At 32.9% G+C, this 17224-nt stretch overlaps 1 protein-coding gene across 7 annotated transcripts in view; it reads right to left on the bottom strand.

Annotated features, from left to right (window-relative positions):
- CACNA2D1 (calcium voltage-gated channel auxiliary subunit alpha2delta 1) overlaps positions 1-17224 on the bottom strand; it is a 504453-nt gene that overhangs the window by 51726 nt on the left and 435503 nt on the right. For 2 of the 7 annotated variants that reach the window (XM_059170970.1, XM_059170969.1), the window contains exons 15-21: positions 16222-16311; positions 11927-12004; positions 9993-10067; positions 9657-9731; positions 6414-6470; positions 2499-2570; positions 949-1020 (exon numbers count right to left, since the gene is read on the bottom strand). In XM_059170970.1, coding sequence (XP_059026953.1) covers positions 949-1020; positions 2499-2570; positions 6414-6470; positions 9657-9731; positions 9993-10067; positions 11927-12004; positions 16222-16311 — 519 coding nt within the window. Of the gene's footprint in view, positions 1-72; positions 176-948; positions 1021-2498; positions 2571-6413; positions 6471-9656; positions 9732-9992; positions 10068-11926; positions 12005-16221; positions 16312-17224 lie in introns of those variants that run through there. The other 5 variants (XM_059170974.1, XM_059170972.1, XM_059170973.1 and 2 more) reach the window with 3 other exon arrangements.

Raw genomic sequence — 17224 nt, forward strand, 5'->3', positions numbered from 1 at the left:
AGAACATGGCTACAGTCTAAGGAAAGAGAATTGAAGTTTCAACAATGACTGAAATTGATATATACCTCCTCCTGTCTTCTGGTAATGGGGACTCCTAATGATATTAAGTGAGAAAAGCCAAGTGCTAATGGAGGATCCTATTTGGATCCTAGCTCCCATCTTAGAGAAAGATCTGCTGAGGAATTCAAAAGAAATGTTTACATTTAAAATAATGGCACTGTGAGGGAAAGGTTAGAAGTTAAACAAAAACACTTAAATTTCCAGGCTCCAAAGCCTCTGGATTCTGTGTATTTTTCAAATATTCAAATATATTAATGTCTGTGTATTTACTCCACATACGACTGATAATGGATAGACACACTGCTCTTGTACAGAGTTCTTCTACATCAATGTAAAACAATATGTGTATTATATATCTGTACCAGTAATTTACGGGTATAGTTGTGCTACCCCTTGATTTAATTTCAGATTTAAATGCAAGGAATTATAAAGTGCATAAATAGTGAAGGAAGATAAGCCAAACAAAAGTAGACAAATAACAACAACAAAAACCCAAAATATATGAAACTCAACAATTAGAACATGTGCATGCACAGGTCATTTAATGCATACAGTATTAAATATTAACTTCAATTTTGCATGACTGAAATGACCTAAGAGAAGATGGCACAACATTAAATTTGGTGCTCTATTTTCTATGATGACAATTTTCAAGAACATAGTGTTGATAAAATGTAAAACAACATCAAGAAACATAAAGCAAAATATTTAACAAATATTAAAGAGTTTAAAATATATTTAAAATATCCTTCAGCAAAGAAAGTCTTAAAAACATGTATTTACTGAGACATCTGTTTTATAAATACTGCTTTAACAGGAAAGACAAACTACCAATATCATTATTGATCTATACATCTTACTTAAGAGTAAGCCTGACTCAATCCTTACCTCATCTTGAGATTTAACCAGAGTTCTAAATGTTTTTTCTCCACTCTCTCCATCGATCATTTTATTTCGAATCTACAGGAAGAGGAAAGAATCGCTTTATTGCAAGTATTCAATTGATTACCAAAGTGTGATTAAAAGTACTGGTTTCTTAAGGTTTATACCTTGTTTTAGAAGAGAATGAATAAAAATAGTAGGGTGGTTATACTAGTAGTTGTAGTTGTCTTTGGGTATATTCTTTTTAAAAGTTATCCCATTATAGTCATAATAATAGAGGCATCCTTAATTAAGTATCCTCATCATTAATTTTTTTATTTCTTTTCAGCATAACAGTATTCATTGTTTTTGCACCACACCCAGTACTCCATGCAATCCGTGCCCTTTCTCGTACCTGCCACCTGGTTCCCCCAACCTCCCACCCTCCGCCCCTTCAAATCCCTCAGGTTGTTTTTCAGAGTCTCATCATTAATTTTTTAAATGTTAATGAAAGAATGGGCAATTACTTTATGGGACTGACAGAGGGGAAACTGAGCCATAACAGGTTAGATAGTATTATTACAGTCACCCCATGGCATGAGGATCCAAAGACCACACTCTGCAACATTACATGATCCTACTCTCATTTTGAAATAATTTATAGCAAACATTCATTAAACACCTAAGACATCCTGGCACTAGCCTTGGTCTTGGGTAGTAATAATAATTAAACTGTTGTTCTATAATGAGGGAGTCAATGTGGAAAATGCTGTAAAGCAAGTTTATATTAAACACTCTCTGACAAATTCTAGAAGAAATGTGGTGGCCTTTGCATAGATGAGCGAAGTTCATCCATTTACAAGAATCTTAAAAATCTTTGCTCTGAAGCACAAGAGCCTGGTTCAAATACCTGTCCTGCTACTTCCTGGCTGAGTAGCCAGATACAGGCTTTTTAACCTTCTGGACTTAAAACATACCATCAGTATGACAAATAATGATCATATAATGACAGTACTTACTTCAAAGGCTCTTGAGAATCTATGACTGACCGACCCACATTATGTACTTAATAAATATCGTTATTTTTAATTTTTATCCTCACTATTATAGAAGATCCTCTCAGAGGAAATGACATGCAATTTTGGTTTTGGAATAAAATTGAAATTTCTGGGTCAAGGGTACTAAGACAAACATGGCAGATATTCTCCTCAGGTTGCTTTTTGGGTGGTTAGATGCCCTCCAACTTTTCTTCCAACTCTACAGCAATGTCCTCAATCTCTACTTTGTGTACTGAAATTTACAAGTTACATTTGTACTGAAATACTGAAACATCTCTATGTATGGAATGAGAAAGGAACAAACTAATGTCACACCCAAATTAAAATATTGATTCCTTTCCATATGACTGTTTGGATGAGAGAGCCCAAGATCTAGATATTTTAAAAAACAAAGAACATTCATCACTGTGAACCTAGTACCTAGGAGAGAAGCTAACACAGTGAAGCTGTTCAACGGGTACTGTGGGACGGATGAGCCTCGGCATTGGGCCCGAGAGTACTACTCAGGAGTTCACTCACCTCCACCTTAATGTCATTCTCTAATTCTGCATCAAGGAAATCCAAAGTTACTGGCTCCTGAGATTTGGGGTTCTACACAGAAAATAATAATAATTAAGCATATACAACATTGTAAAAAGATGCTATATATAAATAATTTAATGTATATTCAAATATGAAAATAATTCCATAGATGTTACTTACCTAAGGTATATTAAATAGCTACATAAACATATATGGTCTCCTATACATATATTTTAAAATAACAATAAGTAGGCTAGGGATTTGGGCTTTAGGTGTAGCAGGAAAATTTTAATTTGCCACCAACCAAAGACAGTTTCATTTTGAGTGCTGTGTTAGATACTACATTTGTAATTACGAGTTCTATGAGAACCAGACAGTTGAAGGTCTACTCACAACTTTCTTTCCTTTAATTAGGATTGGAAAGGAGCAAAATAAACCCATGTGGATAACATATTTGGCAGTTAGACCAGGCAACATAAAAGTAATTCACACTTCATATTCTATAAAAAGAAGTAATATGAGGGAAAATCTTTTAAAAACTACGTTTGAATTTGCTATGTGAAACTAACTCTTCCTAGCATATTCTTAAGAAGCATTAAAAAAATCCAAGTTTACTTCATATATTGGAATCTCAGAAATGTGACATATTTTAGCAAGTCAAATTAAATAAACCTTCTAAGGTAAAATTTGTGGTCAAGTCCCAAGCACTTGAATAAAGATAAGCTATTGTAATTAAAATATAACTAAAATAATAACCCTTGGGTTCACTAAATACGGTCTCCTGCTTTGCATCTCCTACTGCTTCTTCTTGCTGGTGTGTAATAATAAGGACAATTAACTGGGGAACAAGGCAGATTCTTTATTTACATAAATATATCATATAAAACTGTTAGCCTTGCAAATTCACCTCAGATGACACTTAAAAAACTTTTTCAATCATAAAATGAACTTATTCAATTATTTGATAAACAAAAATACACTGAGGCTATTGTAACAAAGCTAAGTTATAGAACATGCCGTAAAAAAATATCAAAGTTTATTACAATAATACAGTCCTAACAGGCATCCACAGTTTTACAACTACTTAATTTTAGAAACTAGGTTTTTAATATTTACTAAAATAAATACCACCACAACATGGTATTTAATGAGATAGAAGTAAAAAATACAAATTATTCTGTATTAGCACAAGGTCACTGGAATTTTAATGATTTCAGCATCACGGGCTCTTCTAAAACATGTTCAGATTATCATTATTTTTTTTAAATTTTTAATTTTCTTAAACCACCAAATGAACCAGATTATCACTATTTTAAACAGTTTTAGGAGGACTACCTAAAACAATAATAGTAATTAAAAATGTGTTAAAACTAAACACTTATTTCAAACACTGAATGACATTATATATGGCACGTGTTTATTTTATAATTGAGAAAAAAAATGCCTTCCTTCAAGGAATAACTCTATTTAAATAATCAAAGTTTATGATTCCCATGTTTTGGTGAATGGGTATTCTTAAAGGCAAATGAAAAAACAATCTCAACTGTGTCTGGCACTTTTATTAAAAAAAATATTCACTGCTCATGAGCTTGATATCTGGAGTCAGAAGGGTCTAGAATACTAAAATGAGTATTAGATTGTTTAATAGGGTGATAATACTGACCACTGTTTGGACAGCAACATATTGCCTCAGAAGAAATATTCATTGGACATGTAGCATATTTCATAAGGAGAAAATAAAAATCAATACCAAAAATAATTATAATCCTTTACTTAAAATACCAAACCAAGGAAGTCACTAGCAAAAGGATACTCTAAAGTGGACAATATTAATTCAGAATTGCTTCTTTAAAGTCCCCTGAAATAAATCATCTTCACACAACACCGTAACAGCATTAAAAATTCAACACACTCACTGCAAAACAAAGTCAAGATAATCAAAATGATAAAGTATAAACATAAATGAGAATATTATCTTACATGCAATGGATAAGGCATAGCATGACCAGACCCAAACAGCATGCATGGAGGAGGCATTATCAGGAAGAATTGGCAATATGAAGATCATGTCCCAATCCAACATATAAAGACACAGAAAAGAGAATGAAATCATAAAAGCAAAATGTCAATGCATAACTTGTACTTTTTAAATGGCAAGCTAACTGACCATTTTTTAAAAGACCAATCACAGGCACAATGATTGAAAAACCCGGAAGTAGAATCTTCTAGTAAAAAAAAAAGCACCAAGCAAGTCTTGATTCCCAAGAAGGGAATCAAGTCCCTTCTGTCTTTTAATTTGTTTGGTATTTTAATATCCAATATTCCTCATGTACAAAATTTTAACATCAGCTGACATAAAAACAACATCATTTGTAGAACTAAAGCAGGCAGAATGCTTTTACACAAATTTTAAATGGAAATACTTAATAGTATTATGAAAATTACTATCTACTTCAAATAATATTTTTACAAATTCAAAAATCTTGTGTGGTCACCAGTTTGCCATTCCAGCTTTCCTTAGAAGGAAAAGGAAAATAAAACAAACCATTTTTCAGGTTGTTTATTTTCAAATTATATCCTAATATTTACATGCAATTTTTTTGAAAGTTCAATAAAAATGAAAATTCACTAAAATGTACATGAATGTAAAAAGTATCATTGAATACACAAAAAGAAGCATGCAAGGAGAGTAATATAAAACAATTGAATAAATCAAGATAAGACGTAAATAGAATTTTAACCTCTACAGTTATCATAAAAGACATGAAGACTGATACAACAACATGATGATCAGAATGCACAGAATTCTAGAGCTACAAGAAACCCGAAGGGTCTCTGCACTTGAGAACAACCTGGAAAACTTGAAACACTATTCATTAACCTGGGTCCCATCCCTGGGCATATTAAACCAGAATTTGCAGGAGAGGGAGCTGGAGATCAACATGTATATTTAATTTCCTGGGGGAACATACAACGTAGGATAAAAAGAAACAAATTATTCTTAGTTCAATCCTCCTGCTTTTCAGGTTAAGAAATTAAAGTAAGATGGGGTTTAATGAACTCCTCAAAGATACAGTATTAGCTGTTAAGTACAACTAACGTAAAATTCTGTTTTACTAGTTCACAGTTTAATAATGTCTTCTTACTATCATACCACATCTTCACTATATCATTAATTTTATTTTAAAGCAATGACAGACTTATATATAAAACATTAAGTCACACTGAGCTTCCTTTAGAATTCTGAAATTGTTTTACTGTACTAATTCCCTTACTCTACTGCACTAAACTGGAGAAGTATCCTTTCTGATGATTTTTAGTGTAACTATAGAAATATGCATACCTAAAATAACATTTAAATTTTGCTGACAAAAGAGAAAAGATTTTGCCATGAGCTTGTCAGGCAATAAAAATGCACCTTTATTTGCAATTCTGGACATGTTAGTTAGCTTAAGGGAAATTTTTCTAACGTCTAATCCCCAAATACACTTTAGAAATACAAAGAAATTTGGCTTAAATTTTATGATTTACAGAAACTACCCCATCAGAATTGCATTTTTATTTCCACTTAGAAGTTAATTTTACAAACAATTGTTAGGATTACATGGATTTGACACTAATGTCACAATATTTAATAACAAATTTATTTTTAGAGGCCATCTCATTATGATTGCTCTGATTAATGAATTACACAATTTGCCAGCAATCTTGAGTTAGCAAATGCATACCCTCTGCCATCATTAATAACATTTTTGCTCCAGTTTATTGAGGAATGATGCTCATCTCCAACTCATGCTCTGGAAGCTTGAGGTCAGGAAAGGCAGCATTAATCATATGCTTTTAGGAAGAGAAGCTTAATCTCAACTCTGATTTAGCAAATTTGAAGCCACTGCTAACTTCATTCACAGTTACCTGAACATTGGGTCTCCTTTTTCTTAAATTAATTGTTGGTATACCTACACCAATAGGCTGAAGCAACAGAAAGATGGTAATTCATCGTGCTATGTATCAACACAGGTAAGGCTTCTACCCTACAGTCAATTTTATGATAGTTCCTTGATCAGAAAGAGGTACCACAGAGTTCATGATGAGTCAACAAATAAAATGAAAGTTTAAAAATATTTGTGGTGAATAAAAAAATTTATGCTCATAGAAATACTCAAAAAAAATGTTTAGCAAAATGACTCCTTATTTTCCATTTTTTTTCCTCCAAAGAAATACATATTTGGGAAGTGAGAAAGATAGTTTGTCCCAGACAACTTTTATGCTGATTAAAAGAAAAAAAAAAGCAAATTTTAGAATTTACATGATTCAAATGTGTTCAAATATAAATACTATAGGATACTGAAAAGTGTTAATATTAAACCCCTAAAATTTGTGCCTTGTTTTCTGAAGTGTTACCAAATGTTTTATCCATGGAACTAAAGGAGAATTTAATCCTAACACTGTAAATGTATTCTATTTTTTATAATTTTTGTAGACTTATTTTAAATATTGAATTCTAAAATACTGACTTCTAAAAAATAAAAGATTATGTCCAATTTCCTGTCCAATAAATATTTCTTAGGATTGACCAAAATTAGGTATCTAGTAAGTATACCTGATCTGGTTATTTCCATGAGACAAAATGGAAGAAATTGAAAATGCGTTTGGAAACAAAACAGTATACATAATCCAGTATATGTTAAAATGTGGTCACGGTATGCTCTGAGAAGTAGTGAATCCTTAGAAAATTAGATAAACAAAGTTTTATAGCTACTTTATTTCCTGTTACCAAGTCTTTTTAAAGGATACTCATACTGCCTTCTACAAACTACAAAATTATACTGAAATATTTTAAGATTATAGTTTCAGGAAGCAAACACAAGACGCTCAGCAAAGAATACTTATAATAACACTAAACTTTGACCTTGTTAAATAATAAGGGTTACTACAGAAACAGAGCATTATCTTCCTTTATTTCTACTGGTATATTTCTGATGAACAGATGGAGAATAATTTTGTTAGTACACTAGCTGTTACCATATGGGTCCTTTGTACTTGTCAATTTCTAAAATCTTACACTGTATGGTCCTTTTATGAGGTTCTCTTATCTACCTGTATAGCATGTACCATCACCCACAAAATAGAAATCACCACGTTTTATCTGATGATGAGAATTCACAAGCATCTTTAATTCACAACCATGAATTTCAGAAAAAAGAACTCATTGATTATTCAAACATACTTTAATGGTTCTGTAAAATAACATTTTCTAAATATCTTTGTTGCATACTTGCTTATAACAATTTCCTATATAAAAATATGAAAAGCTGACATACTCTTGAAGAAAAATCACTTGGGCTATAATAGGAGTTTCTATAGAATTTATATTCTCATTGTAATTTTATGAGTTTTAGTAAATTATTCCAAATCTGAGCCAAATGTATGTTAACATCAAAGAGTAAAAAAAAAAAAAAGTCTCCATAAATACTGGTTATTAGTAGAGTGTATAGAAGGGGAAAACGTTTTTCAAATTACTGCCTCTGAGTGATAGATTTATATCTATATATCATATGTGCATTATTCTCATTATTCTTTTTTATTTTTTTGTCTAAATAATAAAGTTCCTTTGGGGGAAGGGGTTAAGACCTACCATCATAAAAATGGGGATCCTTCACACCCTTCAGCACATAATATTGTTACTGCTTTTAAATCACTTCAGTTGTGGAAATATAATTGAAAATATACTGGATATACAAAGACCAAAGAATAATATTGCAAATTTTTAAAAAAATCTTAAGAATGATTTAGAAAGAAATTTTCAACTGTGACAAAATCATAGACTGTTTAGCTAATCATAAATAACTTCATTAAGAAGAATGTAATAGACATGTTTATAAAGAGCTGTGATAGATTCATTATAATGGGAAAAATGCCTATACTACATTTATAATTTTAAAAAAGCCACTGAGAAATAATGCAGGGTGATCAGGAGCTACATTTGATTAGCTAATATTTACATCACGATGGATTTTATATGGACCTTCCAAAGTAGAATTAAAATTGACACCATTTATTGTAATCACTTAGTATGGTTTTGTTTTCAATTTCAGTGGTTCTTAATTATCATTGACTGGAACATTTAAATGACTCAATATTAAATGTATGTGTTATGCACCCACTTCTGTATGCCCTAAAATATCACGAACATTAATTTCCCATGGCTAAGGAAAAGAAGGTAGTAAACCTAAATTCCAATGTATTTCTCTCCAGCATGGGTTAAAGTATCTTCAGAATGATCTTCAAAGTTAAACAGTATCTTGAAGATGCTTATAAATTACAACTACGTAATATAGGAAGGTTGTGCCACTTTTTGCTTCTAGATAAATATATATTCACCCCACCTGTGAAGCACTAATGGAAAGTGAAATAAGTTGGAGGAGATATGTAGGAAAATATTTTATATCTTGGCATAAAGATTAGGATAAAATGGTTTATCTATGTAATTTTATCCCTTCTGCACAACTCCCTGATGAATAAACACTTCCCATTTTTTTTTCACAGTGTTCCAGCATTCATTGTTTATGCACCACACCCAGTGCTCCATGCAATACGTGCCCTCCTTAATACCCACCACCAGGCTCATTTCTGAAGCCTGTCCCGTGGAGTTTTACTTAACTGATTTTCATTCAGAGTTTTATAAGCCTGTCCAAAGTAAAAAGAAAAGCTCTCTGGGAGATGAAAAGTTGAGATAATTACCAGAAAAAAGGGGTGTCAGAACAGGTGGCCTGAGCACAGAGGAGTATTACTTATACTTACCAGGTTCACACCCATCTGGGGCAATCTCCTCACTACCTTCCCGCCTTAATGACAATCCCAAGTGGGATGTGTGAACTCAGGCAGGGCGATAATGGCGGTCTCTGAGGTGTGAATACTGGTTAGTTAAAAATTCGATAGAAATATGGGATAGCTGAATTGGGAAGAGAAAAATGAGACCTGCTTTCACACTTTCATATACTATAAACTGTGGTCTTGTCATCCATTAACGTTATAGATATAACGTTCTTTTATATGTAGTCCTGTGTAGTGAGTTTAATACTAACTACTTATTTTAATACTAACTATTAATTTTACAGAATTTCATAAGTCACTATAAACACATTATATACATACCTTTGGCTGAAGATTTGGGTGTAATAAAACATAACCATTAGGATCGATTGCAAAATAATAGCCATTGGGGCACAGCTGGGGAAAAAACAAACAAACAAACAAAACTTTCAAGATGCCTGAATCACAATCAGAAATCACATTCTTTAAAAGAAAAAAAATCTTTAATACATTTTAAAGCATGAGGAAAGATAACATGCTATCTTTATGTTTTAAGATGCTTTCTAACATTAGCTCTTTCACAAAGTTAACTGCACATGTTAAACACTTTATAGACAAGCTAAATTAGCACAAAGCTCTAAAATGAAAAAGATACTCAAAAAGTAAATTTTATCTTACTGTAAAACGTGGTGTTAGTCGTTTAATATCTTCCAAAGACACATCAACTCCCATCACACCAAGAATCAGCTGGTTCTATTAATGAAACAGCAAAAAGAAAGTGTATTTTATACTCAAAACACATATATTTATACACAGTTTTTACATACACTCATCCTTTGCTTGACGAGTTGTATTCCATACTAGCTAAAACATAATAAGGGTGAGACACTTTTTGGTATCAATCTACAATGATTCTCACCCACAACTTTATGATTATCATTTAACTTTTAAAAAATGACATCTTGATAAGTGCAGCTAAAATAGAAAAAGATAGGAAATTTTTCTTTGATGCCTCTGCTTGTACTCATTATCTCTATTATTTATTTTAATCACTCTGTACAGTCAGTTGTAGTTGTATATGAGAGATACTTTATGACTGGTAAACTGTCACTAAAAAAATCACAAAAATGTCCAGCCTGAAGATATTAGAAAACATGAAATGAGAAAACAATGATTTTTTTTTTTTGGTGGGGGGAGCTGTCCCTATCCTGAAAAGTATGTGACCTCATTGTAATAAAACAGCAGAAACCCTCAAGACCCTGTTTCTCAGTGCCGGTAACTTCTAAATATGAAACAATGGGCATCAAAACTTTAGTTCCAAGTCAACAGGGCTAGGTGGCAAACTGCTATCATAATCTTCCCAGGGACGTTAAAGATGAAAATTGGTGTTAAAATTTAGAATCAGGAATTTTTGTTTTAAATAAAATTACGTAAATTACAAAATAAAATGTTACAAAAAAATTTATAAAATCCACTCAACAGTTATTATGAGAACACTATGAATTTTGTATAGGTACACAGAGAGGGAGGAAGTTTTGTCAACAATCATATTCTTTTGCCAGGGACCAATCCTACTCTAAGCAAAAGTTCCTAATTAAAGCAATTCCTTACACAGTCCATCTGAGAGTTAGACAATTACTCTTCTATGGATTAAGTGATTTAGATCCCACAGATATTTAATAATAATGGTTTCCCAAAGAGGAATAACTAGTGTTTTTGATGGCCACAGTATTAAAAGAGAAAGAGTTCAACTGAAATTTATAATAACAAAGAAGAGTAAGTGCAAAGATTTCATTATGCCATAAACTGGAAATAAATTTCCCTCTAATCTGGAATGTCAAGCAAACCATAAAATCAGTATTTAGTATTAAAAAAAATCTTAATTTTTCCTGCAATCCTAAATTCTCTGTGATGCAAGCTAAGAAACAGGAATGCAACCCTACTTCAAAATCAGGAGTATTTAAAAAGTAAGGAATGGAATTTAGCAAGTACAAGATATAGATTTTTCAGAACCTTAAGTTGGTAGCATCTTATTGCACTAATATTACCAGTGTTCCAGAAATCAACACTGTTAAGAAATTTATAGAGTATTTTTCTTGACTCTTAAAAAGTAGAAAAAAATGGAGAATTATCCATTTTAAATCAGACACTTATGTGATGATTAAAAAATACTAGTTGAATGGGAGTTGGAGGAGGAATGATTCAATAAATATACCTCTATACATTGGCTACAAACATCACCATGGTTTTTGTTCTTGGGATTTTTAATTCTGAGCTACAAGGATATCTCAGACACATTAAAAAAAAAGAGGGGGGGATACCATAGTATTGCCCATTTATCATGTAATTACTCCCAGAGTCTGAACTTGTGCTCTCATCAGTTCATACTTAAATAGAGTTAAGTTGAATCCTGGCTCTGGGGAAACAGAGAACTTGACCTGCATTTCCTTTTTCCCAGGTGGTTATCACATAGGCAGCTGTTCCCTCTTACTTCTGGTCTCACAAGACAGCTACTTTGTATGTATTTCCTTATAGAAATATCTTATCCACACTCAGCTTCAACGTCACTGTTTATCATTTATTATTATTAATTTTATCAATTAACTTTTAACCTTTAAGTTTGTCTTATTTTCAACTTGGCCTGTTATGTTGAAGACCGGAAGAGTTCCAGTAATGACAAGTCCTAGTTCCTAAAAATAGATTCAGAAAGAAAAGGCAAATTAGAATTCCAATTTAGACTTTGTCATTCTGCATTAGTCTCTGGTATCTGACTCCGGATTTTATGGTTACATTATAAAGAGACACAAAGAATTATTAAAGGATTTTGAAAGCTTTTTTAAAAACTTCTATTTTTATTTTCTTAAAAAAGTCAATGAAAAAGTCTGGGAAATAATCAGAATCGATTAGGTAGCTATTGGAGCATGCAACATCTAAAGTAATAGCCCAAGAGCATTGCAAATAACTTAAAAAAAAAAATCAAAGGACACTAAATATTTCAGTCACCCTGCCCTTCCACCCTTCTATTCAGTGACAGTTTACCTGACATCATGGGATTCCATAAACAGGGTGATAATAAAATACTGTTTCATAGGATTTATTTGCTTTCCTTTTGCTAGCTTCATTCTTAATTTTTTCATGCCCTAAGCCAAAGGCTTCATGCTACATCACAGATGTACAGCAGGATAAACAGTGCAATACTGCGTTTCTGCAACAGTCTAGGTAAATACTACGCTGTCCTAAAGATGAAATAATGCTTCTAAATACCCTCCAAAACGAATAGTACTTTTGGACAAAGTAAAATAATGTAGCTAACTGTAAGCATCAAATCCAACAGTCTGGTCATGAAGCAAAATAAACATGAGCAAAAATAATGACCTAGTGTTAATCAGAATGTACATAATTTCAGATATTAAATGAATCCAAAGAGAGTAGTGGAAATTAACCGATTTTCAGGTCAGAGTTTTTTTCTTTCATTACTGCTATCTATAGCAATTACATATAGTTTTGCCATCATTTCATGTCAAAACTATATTTTCAAAAGAGCCACGCTTTAAAATGATTTAAAAATTACTGCTTAAAATTTCAAATTTGCTAGGCTGAGAAAATGTTAAAGATCTTCTTGTGAATAACAACCCCAGATCCACATCTCATGACCCTTGTTCTAATTCCAGAAACAGCACAGCTTCGTGGAGAAAATGTCTTGGGCAATAGTTCATAATCATGTGGGAAGCCCAAAAACAATGGGAACCGAATTAATGAAGGACAATCACACAGAGGCTTTTAGTAGAACAAGATACCAAATTGTTTGGGACAAACACAATTAAGAAAACAGCTACACATAATTGGTGCACGATGATACACACGGTGGCTCTCAATTGAGTTGTAAGCCAGAATATTCAACAATGAAAACAGCCTTAGTTAAATATACAAATTCACATCACAATGAAATTTTTCACCTCAATAAAGTCAGATTATAGATAATTCATACAACTTGTTTCCAAAACATTATTCTGTAAATACTCCTTTTAGAGAAATTATTATTTGAGTTACAACGTATATGCACAGCTTTTAAAATGCTAGAATGATATACGATAAAGTATATATGGAGACAATCAGCAGTCACATTTGCATTTATACAGAGGATGGTAATTTGCTTCTAAATATGGTAATATCTGCCCTAAAATAAGATACTAGACTTCTAACAAAGGAGACAACATCACTGATGAACTCATGGGTGCCAATTTCTATTTTGTCTCTCATTTACTAAGAGGACAAAAAAATTGTACTCTATTCCTAGACACTGTGCCAGTCTCTAGAGGACAAAAAAGAGAAATAAGATTTCTGCTCTCCAGGAATTTATGTGATATTTTTATTTTCTTGATTCTAACTCTTTCCACCTTTCTTTTTGTCCAAAGAACCTCATTTTATCTCCCCAATAAAACGAACCGTCCACAATACTCTCCCAGTCTTGTTTCTTTTCTTACCTCCAAGTGACCGAGGTAGCATTTTTCCAGCATACCCAGCACCTGCCCGATCATACCGCACCCTTTTTGTGTGGTATCACTGCTCCCTGCCAACTGTAGAAACCTCACCTGAACTCGAAAGTTCAGCTAAACTATCACCAACTGTTTAAGCTCACCCTACACCATCCCCAAATACACAGCTTTTTTTCTTCTGAAATGCCAGAGTTCTTCTCATTGTTCTCATTATATTATTACATTTTTGCCTTGGTATAGGTCTTGGAATATTTACTTTTTTTTTTTTCTAATGTAACCGGCATGCACCGAGCAGCATATACTGTGAATCTTCAACATGCAGAGATTATAGACATGTAATTAGAAATAAAAGACACTCAATTTTCATTCTCAAGTTAGTAAAAGAATGCTCTATGTGTCCACTGGCTGGTCAATTCCTGTGACTGTTATTTTTTTTTTCTTGTTTTACATTTAGTTTCAGCTTATTGAACAGCACATTTAGAACCAAAATCTCTCCCTAACGTCATTTGCGCTATCAGTAAGAAGCTTACCAACAATACAGACTGTTGGTTAATGAACTTCTGGTCATAGGAAATCCTACAGGGCATAATTATTGACTCCTCCTATCATACCCTGTCCTGTGATGGATTCGGAAAAATGAAACATTTTGACCATAGCCTAGATGACCATGTGACCTTAAATAAATATGTGATGTCAAGAAGGAACACTGGAACACTGGATAGTAATTTTAGCTAGGACTTGAGGTAAGCAAGCTTCACTTTATCTTTCTTAGCATGCAAAGCTGCTGCTAATAGCGCCTATTTTTCTTCCAACTTCCTGTATATGTTTATTTTACAAGAACCAAATGATAAGTAATTCTAAATGGATTGCATTTTGCCCTTTGGGGTCATCACTGCCTTCAGAGAAGTAGTATCAGCATATAATTGTACTCCAAGTAGGAGAAAGGGTTATTGAATCAGCATTTACTTTTCAGGGCTGAGTATTTTGGTTCTCCCTGATATATTACATTAATCAAATCATCAATAAAGTCCTCTCATCAAGGTTAAGCATATGAATAAATCTTAAGTACGATGTTTACTATTTATAACTTTAACACTAGGAAAAGTAAAACTTACATTAAACAAGTTTTCTGAACTTAAGCTCTAATGCTATTTTGAGCTGAACGATTCTTTGTTATATGCACATGCATGGAGTGAGGGGACCATCCTGGTATTGGACAATGTTTACTATAAGCACATAATCCCTGGCCTCTACCGATGAGATGCCAGAGCCAAGCCCTCCCTATCCTAGTCACAATAAGAGAAGACAGCCATAGGTACATGCAAATGACAAAATTTGCATGGCAAAATTACCCCCAACTGAGAACCACTGCTTTGAAATACCATAGCATACTTATATTAAAACTTCCATTATACAATGGAAAACTAAACGTTTTTGTTATATCATACCACGTTTGATCATTTCAATGGCTTATTTCCATAAAAATCTGGGGTTGAATTTGAAAGCAGAGATTATATACAAAGAGGTTATTAGGTTTGTGATGACTTGAGAGTAGGCTAAGATTCTTTGCCTATTTAATTCTGAGGTTTGTTGGGTCTAGCTTGAGTTGTGGAGGCTGTACATGCATCTGTTAGCTGAAGTCTACTTTAAAAACCTTTCCTCCAATTTTTATTCAAAGTCTGCAGTAGCAGGTATACATTCACATGACTTTAGCATACTATTTTTTTTTTAAGATTTTATTCATTTATTTTATATATAGAGAGAGATAGTGAGAAAGGGAACACAAGCAGGGGGAGTGGGAGAGGGAGAAACAGGCTTTCCGCTGAGCAGAGAGCCTGATTCGGGACTTGATCCTAGGACCCTGGGATCATGACCTGAACTGAAGGCAGACGCTTAACGACTGTGCCACACAGGCATCCCAATACATTTTTTTTTTTCAACATAAAAATTCAAAATGTTATTGAAAGGGCCACAAATTCAAGATTTGAGGTTTGAGGGGCACCTGGGTAGCTCAGTGGATTAAAGCCTCTGCCTTCAGCTCAGGTCATGATCTCAGGGTCCTGGGATCGAGCCCCGCATCGGGCTCTCCACTCAGCAGGGAGCCTGCTTCCCCCACCCCCCGCCTGCCTCTCTGCCTACTTGTGATCTGTCAAATAAATAAAAAATCTTAAAAAAAAAAAAAAAAGATTGGAGGTTCAAAATCCCACATTCATAACAGATCACCTAAAAAATAAAGTAACACTTTACATTTGTGATTAGACAAGTCTGTTTTTATGTGTATTACCTAAATTCTAGCAAAAAAAGGTTGCAATAGAAGAACTTTTGGAAACGATAAACGTCACCTAGAAGGCAACAGAAATGGCTACATGCTTTTGTTAGGATGGTCTGTGGCTGAACAGCCAGTGTCTTACCAGTGCATCCAGGTATACATTTGTCCATTGGACTTGCTTAGCCTTATCTCCTGCTAACACCATTGGTCTACCCAGAACATCCAAATATTCCTATTAAGAAAAAAAAAAGGAAAAAAGAAAGAAAAGGTTAAGAGGTTGAAAACCAGAAATGCTATGCTAAAAACAAAATCAAAATAACTCTACAGAAGAAAATTACCTAGAGGTAGAAATAAATATGGACTCAAAGAGAGTAAATATGTAACCATTTAATTCCTATTTTGGACAGACCATAACTGGTATCTCTACATACTTTGAATCAACAATATTTAGCTCATGTTGTTTATACAATATATCTACCCCAGTTTTTTTCTAATCACAAAACATTCTTTTTCTGAGGTACAGCCAATGATAAGTGAAATACGTTCCTTGTGAATTGCTTTATGTTAATCTAAACTATTTTAAGTCTCTGTGATTTACTGGATGGAATCACGCAAATGTGAAATAATAAAGCAGCCACATACTTGCTTTCATATCACAGATTGTTTGGCTGAAATTCAAAGCTACATTTAAACATATCAAAAAATAAATGAAATACTTGTGCCAAGTAAGACATCAGACTCAAGTGCAGCTGCTGTTTCATTTCAACATAAAACACAGTCGGTATTCAGTTCCACAGATGCCATGTTATTTATGTTCAATTTTGACTTAGTCTATTTTGTGGATCCTCAGTTACGTTTAAAGTTGAGTAATGATTTTAAATTGTTATTTATGAATGCTTGAAAATAATATACATTTAAATTAATTTGCTTCACTCTACAAGGTTATTTAACAGGCATATTTTAAACTGAATGGTTAAATGTGTGATGGGGATAAGGAGGGCACTTGTTGGGATGAGAACAGAGTGTTACATGTAAATGATGAATCACTACATTCTACTCCTGAAACCAGTATTACGCTTTATGTTAACTAACTAGGATTTAAATAAAAATTTGAAAAAAAATTTAATAATTAAAAATAAAATAAA

Source organism: Mustela lutreola, chromosome 4 (assembly GCF_030435805.1).
Source record: "Mustela lutreola isolate mMusLut2 chromosome 4, mMusLut2.pri, whole genome shotgun sequence".
Taxonomy (NCBI): domain Eukaryota; kingdom Metazoa; phylum Chordata; class Mammalia; order Carnivora; family Mustelidae; genus Mustela; species Mustela lutreola.